Here is a 14,003-nt window from a genome sequence, read left to right as displayed (position 1 = left end):
TAAACTTTATGTTAACTCCTATTTAAATAAATGTATGCTTCTGGTAAAATTAGCTATTCGTGCGTTCTGGTTTTATAAACTTTTGATGATAATATTTTTATAAAGAATTAAATTATACTTTAATTTTTAAGAATTAAATTTATAATAGTTTTTGAATTCGCACTCAAATATTCAACTAGTTCTTGAAATTAATAATTACTTAAATTTATTCTTAAAATTATACTTTTAAACTCACAATAATTTGTAAGACACTTTTGTCAATTACATATCATTAAAAAGTTGAGTTGAACTGAATTCTATCATATTGATACTATAATAACTAGCTGATGTGGTAAAAGAAATTTTATTTTTACAATTTGGTTCTTCTTTCTCCATTTAAAATATTAATCCCTGAATTATCTTTACTATCTGCAGACCTTCTTTTATATTCTCTTATGTTCTCTTAGTTGCATGTATTGCCATACTCTATCGCTGCTACTTTTTTAATTCACTGTCTGCAATTTCGCCCTCCGCCTATCACCTTCTTAGGCTCCCACCACATTATTGCCCACCAAATCATTGCCATCTCCAATGTCCACTTTGACGCTCACATCTACGATTGGTACTCCCTCTTCCAGTTCAACTCCTCTGACTTTGCCGACGACCTCTCTCTCCTTTAGTAGCAGTTCAAGAAGCTCACACTTTCCTTAAACACTAACACCAACACCTTTCCTTTTTTAGACAAATTTTTCACGTGTCTCGTCGAGGCTCGGCACATTCTTGCGGACTCCAAAGATGTCAAATGTGGGACATTTTTTGGACAGTATCCCCTTACAACTAGAAAATGATATCAGTTTAATGTTGATTAATATCTAGTTTGAATTTCTTCATGTGATTGCACATGATAAAAATCAAAGATACAAGAAAGAAAAAATTGTGTTTGAGAGATATAGGTCAAATGCAAGTTTTGGTTTTTATAACTTCAACTTTAATTAGTTGATATCTCTTATTGCATATAATAGATAGAGGATTGCTAATGATGTTGGAAAATAATTGAATCTGAATGCTTGGGCTAATTTAAGTGACCCATAAAATTCCTATCAAGTTGCTTTTTGTTTATCATATATCCAAATAAAAATATATTCAAATCTTGATAAATAATGATAAGTAGTATATCTACTAAAAAAATGTAAAGTTCACCTGTATTAAAAGTAATGCAGGAATAAAAGAGAAGGTTATTGAATTTTAACATTAATTTTTCAATGAAGTTAGTATATATAATAAGAATAATGCTTTACAACTAAATTAATTATCTAATTAAGTTCAATAAAGTTGGTATAACTTAATTAACATCCACATGTTACTATCTCTAGCTGTTTTTTGACTAAACGTGTCATTATATGTAGTTATCTTTTGATGACTTCTATTTTTGCGAATTTTGTTTTTTTTTTTATTTATTTTCTTCTTTTATTTTATTCCTGATGCTATTACTTCTTCTTCTTCTTTTCTTTTTTTCTCATCTTTCTTTTTCATTATTTTCGTTGTCATCACTACAACGTCCTCCTCCTCCTCCTCCTCTTCCTCCTCCTCCTCCTCCTGCACCTCCCTCCACCACAAGTTTGATAGAGATGATCTGATCTCCCACCCTTGACATCTACTACGTCCTTTTTCTACTGCTTATCCACAATTATTCCAACTCCATTCATATTCTTCACCTTTCCTGTATACCAAAGTTTGAAACCAGAAGTATCCAACTCCCTAGCCTTTGCACCCAGTTATTTCGTTTCTTGTAGGCATATAATGTTAATCTTCCTCCTTGTCATGATGTCCACCACCTTCATGGACTTTCCTATTAGAGTGCCTATGTTCCATGTCTCAAATCTCAACCTTCTGTCGCTTCGACCTTTACCTTTTACTTTGTGATATAGCTTATTTACCCTCGTTCGTTCACGAAAACGCGAGAACCCTTGCTCATTTAACACTACATCTAGGCACCGATGCAGCGGCTCTTACTTTGACACCGTACTCGAGCCATACGGCGCGTTGCTTCCGGGCAACGACCTAGCTTTAACGCAATAATGTCTTTGATTCATGTCATGGGGGTTCGACTATATTTTTATGTTGGTTGCCGAAGACCTAACACAACCCTCCTCCTTTATCCAGGCTTGGAACCGACTATGTACCGCAAGTGTAACATAGGCGGAGTTTTTTAATGACAAAAAAATTATTTAAAATCAACAAATTGATAAAATAATAAAATAAAATATTAATCACTATTAAATTTATAATTTTTATCATATATGTAAATTTTATTATATTAATTAATAACTTATTAAATTCTTATTTTAATGTATTCATTTTAAAAATGTTGATTTTTCACCTAAAAATTAATAACAAAATAATTGAATTTAAATATGAGGTGATATGATGCATATAACTCTATCAATATATCCAAATAAAAATATATCCAAATCATGATAAATAATGATAAGTAGGATATCTACTAAAAAATATAAGGTTCACCTGTATTAAAAATAATGCAGGAATAGCAGAGAAGGTTACTGAATTTTAACATTAATTTTTCAATGAAATCAATATATATAATAAGAATAATGTTCTACAACTAAATTAATTATCTAATTAAGTTCAATAAAATTGATATAATTTAATTGATATCCACATGTCACTAACGGTCTTTTAACTAAATATGTCATTATATGTAGTTGTCTTTTGATGACTTATTTCTTTGCAAATTTTATTTTATTTTATTTTTCTTCTCTTTTTTACTCGTAATGTTTTTGCTTCTTCTTTTTCTCTTCTTTTTTTTCATCTTTTTCTTTTATTATTGTCATTGTCACCGCCACCACGCTACCACTTCTATCTCATCCTCTTCCTCCTCTTTCTTTTTTTCATTTGATTTTCTTCGTCCTCATTTCTTTTCCACATCCTCCTCCATAATCATTATTATTATCATCGTTATTATTATTGTCATCATCGTCGTCTTCTTCTTATATGTATAACAGTTCAAATATAGAATGCACCGAAATTATTTAATGACAATGACACACAAACAAACTCAGAAATTAAATCCATAATGCACCGAAATTACTAAATGATAACTCAAAACAACTCCTCCTCCTTCTCCTCATATTTTTTCTCATTGTTCTCCTTCATTATCGTTGTTGTCACCACCACCTCTATCTCTTCCTTTCCCTCCTCCTCCTCCTCCTCCTCCTTCTCCTCCTTTTCTCATTTTAATTTCTTCGATCTCCTCCTCTTCTTCCATCATCATTATTGTCATTGTTTTTGTTGTCTTCTACATGTATAATAGTTCAAATCTAGAATGCACCGAAATTTCTTAATAACGACGATACACAAACAAACTCAGTTTAAAACAAGTTAAGACTAGAATGCACCGAAATTCAAATCAGAATGCACCAAACTCAAAACTCTTCCTCTTTCTTCTTCATTATTATCATCATCTTTTTCTTCTTTTCTTATTCATCATCTTATTTTACCTTCTCATTATTCTTCTGGTTTTATTCTTTAAAAAAATAAAAACAAAAAACTCAAATAAAGAAGAAGAAAAAACCAGTAATGCTGCAAAATCACTAGAAAGAGAAGGAGAAAAAAATACAACAACAACAGCAACAATAAAAAAACGACAATAAAAATAAAACACACAACGAAGAAGAAAAAAAATGCGAAAAAGAAGGAGAAAAAATACAAAGAAAAAAGAAAAAAAGAAGGAGCAGGAGGAGAAGAGGAACGCGGAATATTCACATAGTTGGAGATTCACACTCTTACTAATAAAAGTAATTTTTATGAATATGGACTAACTTAATTCAACTTAGTTACCAAAAAGACTAACTTAATTGAACTTTTTCGGCAAATGCGACGTCGTATTTTAACGTTCAAGCTTAGCCTATTTTGGGGTTTATTGCGGTTGAGCAATTAGGTCATGTGGTAGACTAGTAGTGCAGTAGCTGCCAGCGCCGCCGCCTAGTTGTTGTTCTTCTAATGATTTTGCTAACTCTTGTTATACTCTTGCTCTAGTTTAAACTTTGGAATCAGTGTAGAGAGGAAGAAGGATGGTGATAACTACAGTCATGATAATAGTTAAACATGAGAGTGGTGAAAAATTTGAAATTGAAAGTGTAATATGAGAAATAAAATTAAAAATTAGAGTTAAGTTATATTAAAGGATAATTTCAAATTTTTATTTAATTTTTTATGATTTGAATAATTTTATTTGTAAAAATTTATTTTTTATAAGTATAAAGTTAATTTTAAATTTTTATAATTAATTTTATCCATATTTAAATTTTTGGTAATTAAAAATGACTATTTACTCATATAATAAATATGAGTAATACTATACGAAAAAATTTTGTTGTCAACAGGGACTGATTTAAAATTTTTAATGTGGAGGGGCTAAATTTTAGATAATTTTTTTCATTCCATAAACATAATTAACATATAGTTATTAGAGTTAGTTTTTTAAAAGATTTATCAATATATATATATATATATAATTATAATTTCTTTTTCATAATTTTATTTTTAATATGATAATTATATAAAAAAATATAACAATATCAATAGACAATAGTACATTATAAAATTATAAAAATACCAATAATTTATAGCGTGATTAATTAAAAATGATCTCATATCTTATTAATTAAAATTAATTTTTTCAAAAATTTTAAAAAATTTGAAAATAAATTATAAATTATTAATTATTTGAAAGACACAGTATCCTTATAAAATACAAGATATAAGATATCTTTATAAAATTTTTTTAACAACGTAAATTTAAAAAAAAATGAGTATTTTTTACAAGAAAATAATATCTAAAATACATAATGTGATTACCAAAATATAATTACGTAAGTCATTATTAAGATAATGATATAAATGTTAAATATATTAATATAAAAAAATAAATAATTTTTTTAAATAAATATAAAAATTATTATATAAAAACTAATTTGAAAGGTATAAAGATTTGAGGGTATGATATTAAATTAGTTAAGTAAATATTAGTGAATTAAATAACTACGATATAAATTTATCACATAGTAAAAAATAATATATATAAAACTATTAAATTACATAATATTTTTTAATTTTTAAACACATATCTTATATATAAGTATAATTTTTTAAAATTTTAAGGGATTGAAGCCACTACTCGCCCTTCTCTAGGTCCGTCCCTAATTGTCAAACAAATTAAGTGAGTTGAACATCAACAAAAATAATTCCCAATCACTTTTATACACTCCCTCACCTAAATTTTATTGTTAAATTTAGTTAAACTTAATTCACATAATATATGTATTCAATAGCATTTCTATAAAATATAATAATTTCAAAATGATGAGAAGGGAAGAGGAAGACAGAAGAGGCTAGAGAAGCCTAAATAAACGGCAGTGATGTTGAGCTGTTGTTCTTTTTGTCGTTTAGCTCTGCACTTAATACCTCTTCACTCTCTTCATTCTCGTAAACACTTCACTCACTCTTCAACACAACACACACTCTCCATCATCATCACATTCACATTTCAATCACTAACTCTTCTCCCACTACCTACCAAAGTCCAAACCTTGCGGTATGTGTTTGTGTGTCTCTATGTTTTCCCTTTCCTTTTTTTTTTTATTTTAAAGAAAAATTGTGCGTGTGTTGGGAAATGTGAACTTGAATCTTCCATTATGGCCACTACATTTGAACCATGTAGGTTTTGAAATTTGAATGGAATTGAATTGCTGCAGGGGTTTTCTTCTTCTGCCGCCGCTGCTGGGTGGCTTCTCTGTTCTGCTTCAACTCTCCAAGTCATCAATCACTCACTTACTTGAGCGAGAAGAGGAGCTATTCAACAACACTAACTCTTACAGGGTTTCTATATTTAGATCAGGTTTTCTTTACATTTATATACATGTAGCTTCATTTAGTCATTTACCGCATTTTTCTTTTAGCAACTCCTCCATGCTTCTTTTCGTTTCATGGTAAAATGTAAACCCTTTTTTTGGTATGAAGCTAGGCCCCCATTTCTCTTTGTTTTCCTTTTTACATTTCTTGATAAAATTTGCTATAACATAAATTTCCTTTTTGGTATTTACTTATTATTACAATATTTGTTAAAAATGGTTATAGAGAAGAACAAAGTCCAGATGCAGATAATGAAGAGGCACCACAAGACTTAATTAAACTTCCTGAGTGGCTGTGCCCATAAGAATTCTAGAGGAATAAACTCTGAGGTTATTGAATTTGTTGTAGAAATGTGAACTATGAATTAAGTACTTTTTGTAAGTTATGCTGGGCTGTAATCTGAATGGCAATGCATAGTTTAATTTGATGCTAGATGTTACAAATGTTGTTGCATGGAAATAATATACCATAAGAGAAATTGTTTCTCATGGTCCATGAATAATGTTGATAGAGGTCTACTAAGAGAAGTTGAGACTTAAACAAAATAGCAAATAGTATAACATTTTTTCAGAATTTATGGAAATATTTTTTATGCGATATGTTATATATCACATGTTTTATTATTTGCTGAAGTCTGGTTGTGCAGGCTTTGATTGGCAGTAATTTTGGGTTGAACTTGCTGGCTGAGATGATATTGGATGTGATGAATCTTAAAAAATGCCTCACAAATGTCTTTCTGCTCACACTAGCTATGCTAACCACTGCATCAGGTAATTTATAATCATACATCTCTGTTTTTTTAGCGATCTCACTTTGGAAAATGTCCAAGATATTATTATCATGTTGATCCACCAGGTTTTGAATCAATACTCAACACCAAATGATTCATATCTGCAGCCTAAACAATAAGCATGCCTTCTTACAGACTTAAAACTCTTCCCCTTTACAAAATAATTAGTCTTAAAATGAAATTTATCATGGCATTGGCTGTGGGACTGGATTTTATATGAATTCTAAGGCATTCCCAAGATAAGTCCTGCCAATATACTAAGCTTGCTTCTTAGGGGGTTCTGTCCATATACTTAACAGTATCATTCATAATCTAAGCTTGGTCTTGTTCATCAATTGGGTGTTAGAGGAATAGGGGCTCTGAAAAGGACCAAAGGGGGATACTTTTTAAATGATTGCAACCTACTTTTGTTACCGGTACATCTCCTTGTCTATTAGGATTCTAACTGTGAAATCATTAACCCTGCAAGCTGAATGCTGAGTCTCTTATGTTTGCTTGTTTGTTTATTGAACATAAAATATGGGGGTGTTTCCCTCTACTGTATGATATGGAATTGTTACAATCAGTTGTTGATTTGGATCAACTGGAACTTATAGGTGGATTTGTTGGCGTAAACATTGGAACTGATGTTTCTGACCTGCCGGCTGCTTCAAATGTTGTTGCTATACTAAAGGCCCATCAAATTACTCATGTTCGTCTATATGATGCCGACACTCACTTACTACAAGCCCTTTCAAACACTAGTATTGAAGTAATTGTTGGTGTCACCAATGAGGAGGTACTAAGAATAGGAGAATCTCCATCAGCAGCTGCAGCCTGGATTAATAAAAATGTACTTGCTTATGTGCCATCAACTAATATCACAGCAATAGCAGTTGGCAGTGAGGTTCTTTCGACAATCCCGAATGTTGCCCCGGTTCTGGTTCCTGCCATGAATTCTCTTCACAAAGCCCTGGTTGCTGCAAACCTCAACTTTCGGGTCAAAGTCTCAACACCACACTCTATGGATATTATCCCCAAGCCTTTTCCTCCTTCTACTGCCACCTTTAACTCTTCATGGAACTCTACAATGGTCCAACTGCTTCAGTTTTTGAAGAACACAAATTCCTCTTTCATGTTAAACGCCTACCCTTATTATGGATACACTAAAGGAGACGGCATTTTCCCGATTGAATATGCTCTTTTCAAACCCCTTCCTTCGGTGAAGCAAATTGTTGACCCAAACACTCTATTCCACTATAACAGCATGTTTGATGCTATGGTGGATGCTGCCTACTATTCTATAGATGCCTTAGATTTCAGTGATATACCTGTTGTTGTGACCGAGACTGGCTGGCCATCGTCGGGTGGATCAAATGAACCAGATGCTACTGTAGGAAATGCTGAGACATACAACAATAACCTGATTCGGCGAGTCCTGAATGATTCAGGGCCCCCTAGTCAGGTGAACATGCCTATAAGTGCATACATATATGAACTATTTAATGAAGACAAGAGGAATGGACCAATATCAGAAAAAAATTGGGGCATCTTTTATTCTAATGGTAGTGCTATTTATCCGTTGAGTTTAAGTACTTCTGGCCAGATTAATGGAACATCTGCATCAGTTTTTTGTGTGGCAAAAGATGGTGCAGACAGTGATAAGTTGCAAGCTGGCCTGAACTATGCTTGTGGACAAGGTGGAGCAAACTGTGCCGCTATTCAACAAGGGCAGCCATGCTATCTCCCAAATAATGTGAAAAGCCACGCCTCTTTTGCTTTTAATGATTATTATCAGAAAACTCATAGTACTGGAGGAACATGCGACTTCGATGGAACTGCTACAATTACTACAAGGGATCCTAGTAAGTTGATATATTTTTGTTTCTATTTTAACTCTAATCTTTTGGTATCCTACACTTTTATCACTTTGTTATTTTCAAATTGCATGCTTACTAAGATGCCATGGAATTTGTATCATTTTATGTTTACTATATACCATGAACAGCATGTTGAATTTAGTGTCCTGGTTCCTATTAGCTTATTCCTTAGAAAGTTAGCTAAGCAATTAATTCATTGTAATCCATTGCAGGTTATGGATCCTGTATATACACTGGAAGGTATAAAATCTTAATCCATGCACATCCATGCTTCAGTTTATTTGATTCAAGAATAATTGTTACCCTTTTTTAAAGAAATCTTATATCTGATTTTGGGCATTGAATCTTGATGGCCAGTTCTAACTCGAGTGGTGGTGGAATGAGTTTGGCTCCGACGGCACTTGGACCTTCAAGCCCCTCGGAAGCATCTTCGAACATGCAAATGTGTAGTCTTCAGTATTTGATATCCGTTGTGGGGGCATTTTTGGCTCTGGTGATGTTATGACCGAAAGGATCGTGGAATCATAGTTGTCATTGATTTTGTTTCTAACATCACATTGATCCATTTTATTTATTTCTACATATCTGTATTTTACCTTGTGCATTCGAGTATCATTTGTAATTTATCTCTTTATGATAGGTAGTTGCTTCAAATAGGAACAACACGGTGCCTCAAAAGTGATTGACGACATTATTTTGAGTTTTGACCATGCAAAATCAGAGTAAATTTTCATAATGGTCTTTGAGATTCATGCGATTATTTGTTTTAGTCCTCGAAATTTAAAATTACTTATAATGGTCCTCCAGATTCAGGTTTGGGTACCATTGTAGTCCCTCCACCTTTTTTGGCGATGACTGGATAAACGGAGTGCTGAAGTGGTACCCTCCTTGCCTTGCCGGACGCTGCAATAGCTAGTTGACGTGACGAGGGTTGTATTTGTACCCAATTTGTTCTCTAAAATCTTAATTTTCTCTCATTATTTGTCTGACTTATATTCTTTTTCAACCTCCGTTCTCTTTCCTCTTGTTTTCATTGACCTTACATGTTTGGCTATGAAATTGACACTTATATTTATATCATCATTGTTATTGTTCTTGTTCAAACCCTCATCCAAAGAGTCATTGATAGCTTCAAACTTTTGAAGAGTGAAAGACCCTTCTTACTCAATTACTTATACCACTTCATCTAGTGTTGCACCATATCTTGGCAATCCAATTTTGCTTCTTCAATTAAAGACCTTTCTGACCTAAGAGTGCATATAGTTAAAACAGGAATAATGACATAATTTTTCTCTTGCCTTTGTCTTAATTTTTTTTTTTTGGAAATTACCTCCATGGTATATGATGATATCAATCAATTCAGTTATCTACACAATCACAAAAGAGATCATACAGCCTTAGAATAAAATTATGCATCATTAGCATTATGAGTAAGAGACAAATATCATATATTATATACTACTTTTTGTATATTTCATAGATGAAAATCAAAACCCAAAAAACAGTTTAAAATTGCATAGTTTTAACCCCATCAACATCATCCCCTGTTCCATTCATAAAAAAGCATAACACCCCCAATCCCCAACTCAATGTATAAGCAATCAACAAATCCTAAAAAAAATAGTAGCAAAAAAATATAACGGTTTTTCATTGACAAGAACACTAACACCATAGAACACAATCATACAAACATTTCAAAAATAAATTAAAAAAATTTAAAACTACTAAACCCCAACAATAACGATTACCTTGGCTAAGAATGAGAGGGAAGCAACCTCTTTCCTTCAAAACACTGTTATTTCCACTTTAATCTAATTGTGTGTTAGTTCAACCTAAATAACGAAGGATGTTAATAACCCTTTACTAACACCATTAATAAGAAAACGAAGAAAAACAGTGGAGATAGAGAAGAAGATTACTTTATTATGGGTCAAAACCATTTCTTTGACTTTCATGGTGGATGTTATAATACTCCCTTGATGTTTGGAGTTTTAAAACTCCATATAATTTTAACAAAAAAAACACTATTAAAATTTAAAATTTAATTTACTTTGCGTTGATTTAGGTTAACATTTAATACATACTGATGAAATCAATAAACAATTAATACTTTTTTTTTGAAAAACTACAAATATATTAATTACAACTTATAAAATATATTTTTAATAAATAATAATTATAATTATTATAAGAAATTTAATATGCTCTATTAGTATATAAGTTATTTAATTAGTTAATAAAATCTAATTAATTAATAATTTTATATTTTATTTATTTTAATTATTTATTTAAAATTATAATTTATTTCATAAAGTTTATTTAATATACTATCTTTTTTTGTTCATTGAAAATAATGAATTTGTTCACTGACAAACTTATTCCTATTTCTATACAATTTGAATCGTATTCGTAAATTTTTATTTTTTTATTAATCTAATTTTATTCACATATTTTAATTTTAAATTTTTTATTTAAAATTTAGATAGATATAATTTAAATTAATAATTTAATTTAATAAAAATAAATATATTCGTATTATTTTTATTATCTTAAGCAAAAAATATCTCTAACTATATTTTCTAGGTAAGATTTATTAATCTTTTCAGATATTATGTATTTATATATACACTCTAATATTATTAATTTGAAAGATTACATATATCTATCTCTTTTGTTGAAATATTTAAAAATCATGTTTAATCGTTTTAAAAAAATAATACGAGAACATTTATTTAAAATAAGATGAATATATTTATTTAAAATTTAAAAATTTTAAATAAATTTATTCATATTAATTTTAAAATAATATGAATATGTTTGTTTAAATAAAAAAATTTTAGAATAATAAGAGTATTATATCTTTTTAATTCTTTTAAATTTTTATTTTTATCATAATTTTATAATAATTTAATATCAATTTAAAAATAAAATAAATTTAAATTAAAACAAAAAATTTAATCCAAATAGAATTTAATGTTAATTCTTTTCTCTTTTCTTAATAATTAAATGATGATTCTTCTCTCTCTTCTTAATTAAAGAGTACTAAAACTCCAAATACGTTAATTTTTGTTTAACTCTTTAAGAAGAATTTTAATACTCCAAACCTTCCAGGAGTATTGAATCAGGCGCCGACTTTCATATACAAAACAACGAAGTTTCTGACTTCTTTAAGTGCTGAAAGATAAACGACGTTATTTACTCATTATCCAATATGATGAGAAGGGTACCACTTTAGCATTTTGTGTGTGCTGATGGAAGGACTATATTGATGTCTGAACCTAATTATAGAGGACCATTATAGACAATTTTAAATTTTAAAAATCAAAATAGATAATTACGTAAATCTCAATTCCCATTATAAAAATTTACTTGCATGTACTCCACAACATACTTCTATTTTCCTTATATTTTTTTTGCATCGCTAGCATTTGCATGGTTTCAATCCCGTAAGTAAGTGACAAATTTCAAGGTGAATCCTTTTAAGTATTGTAAATGTTGAACAATATATTAACAAACTAAAATGATTAATTCAATAATCTATTATTGTAAAATCTTACTATAAATGAATGACAATTAAAATTAGGAGTGTTTACACGTGGGATTGATTCGAATTCGAAGAAATGAGAACCAAATCCATTAAAATTTATAGTTAATAAATTTAAACCAATCCGAACCGATTAAACCTACATTAAATTGATTCGGGTCATTAATTAATACCCAATTGAAAATAAAATAAAATAAAATTATCTAAATACTATAAATATGTAATAATAATAATAATAATAATAATAATAATAATAATAATAATAATAAAAAAGAATATATGATCAATTTAAACTTAAATAAGTATTATAATTTAAAAGATTTAAGGGTTAAGAGATAAATATGTATATATATTAGATTTTATTTATTTTTTAATTAATATTAAACTAATCGAATAATTGAATTGGTTTATTTTTGCGACCTCAAACCCAATAACCAAACCAATTAAGGTTAGATTTGATCGGATTTGATCCAATTGTATTTGATTACGCACAGATTCAGATCTAATATAATTAGGAAGAAGGGATAAAAGTACACCTGAAAGTTCATACGCTGGACAGTAATACACTCGATTCGTTTAATGAGTCAAGTGTGCACAGTAATTATACACTCCGGCGGACAGAATCACCATTCCGGCCATGAGCGTGTGGCGTTGTTAGTCAGAGTGAACACGTGGCTCTATTTTATCCTTGTTGGCACGTTAAGAGTTAGTGAGCTGGCTATTTAGTGCCTAGTCAGATAAAATATTTTAATTTAATGTTTAATTAGCCAAAATTAACCCTGAAACCCTAAGTCCTTCGTTCTCTTTTATCTTCTAAAGAAAGAAGCTCCTGTGTTGAAACCCTAACACCTTAACCAATAACTAAGAACATGGCCTCACCCAAAGAAAAATCAAGCTCCTTATCCCGAAATTGTGGCAGCGCTGTTGATGGCGGGTCTTCATTGTTGAGGAACAAGAAGAAGAAGAAGAAGTTTGAGTACAACAACGGCAAGTGTTTGCACGGATTTGAAGCTGTGGTACTCAAGTCTGGAACACAGTGGAATCCAGACAGATTGTTTCTGCGATGTCCTCTGTGGGAGGTAGGTTTCGAAATAGCCTTTCTTCTTGTTACTGGCCTTATCCGTTTGTTTCGTTCTTCACCCCTAATTGGATTGTTGTGTCTAATCTTCAGAGTGCTGAACATCGTTGTGAGTATTTTGTTTGGCTGGACGAAGTAGAAGAAAAAATAAGAAACGTGTGGGTAGAGGCTGAAGAAAGGCCATTGACACAACCATACAAGAAGATGAATGAATTTACAGAGTGTTCCAGCAAGTTGGAAGAAGAGGTGCAACTGTTACAGAAGACAGTTGATATGATTAGGGGGGAAATAACTTGTATTAAGAATATGGTTATGGGTGTTTGTTTAGGGTTGGGTTTTTGGGCATTGTTGATTGTGATGATATATTATCAGAAGTGAAGATCCTGTGTGATAACTTTGAAACTTTGAAAGTTGCATTGAATAAATGGAAGGAAAAAAAAGGTCTCTTTTTTTGTGAAGCACATTTTGCAAGTGGTGTAACATCAACCATTGACATAAGAGAAAAATGTAAACCTGTGAGAATTAGGTTGAAAACAAGCAATTTTTAACCAAGCTAACTCATACAATATCCAACAACATCTTGTAAAATCAGAAGTCTTTGCTTCAATGTAATAGCCAAAATAGGCAGAGTAGTTACCATAATCATTGAGTTTTCATACAGGCCAGGAATACCTGATTAACAAGCAAAGTCACAATGTATAAAACATAACACACCACATACTACTAGATTACAAAAAAAAAGGTTCCAAGGTCTATGCTGATAAACAAAACAGCCTTCCCCACAAAAAAACAAAACATGCACATCAGTCTTCAATAAAGAAA

The 14,003-nt window shown here is 30.5% G+C and overlaps 1 protein-coding gene across 1 annotated transcript; it reads left to right on the top strand.

Annotated features, from left to right (window-relative positions):
- The first annotated feature begins 5,471 nt into the window (after positions 1 to 5,471).
- LOC130969979 (glucan endo-1,3-beta-glucosidase 4) lies at positions 5,472 to 9,301 on the top strand. Its single transcript, XM_057895907.1, has 6 exons — positions 5,472 to 5,593; positions 5,754 to 5,896; positions 6,557 to 6,680; positions 7,297 to 8,544; positions 8,772 to 8,799; positions 8,917 to 9,301. The coding sequence occupies exons 3-6, from the start codon at positions 6,599 to 6,601 to the stop codon at positions 9,062 to 9,064; spliced, it is 1,506 nt and encodes a 501-aa protein (XP_057751890.1). The 5' UTR covers positions 5,472 to 5,593; positions 5,754 to 5,896; positions 6,557 to 6,598; the 3' UTR covers positions 9,065 to 9,301.
- The last annotated feature ends 4,702 nt before the right edge of the window (positions 9,302 to 14,003 follow it).

This window comes from Arachis stenosperma, chromosome 3, assembly GCF_014773155.1.
Source record: "Arachis stenosperma cultivar V10309 chromosome 3, arast.V10309.gnm1.PFL2, whole genome shotgun sequence".
Classification (NCBI taxonomy): Eukaryota; Viridiplantae; Streptophyta; class Magnoliopsida; order Fabales; family Fabaceae; genus Arachis; species Arachis stenosperma.
Note: the sequence above shows the minus strand (reverse complement) of the source record. Positions and strands in the feature narration are given on the sequence as shown.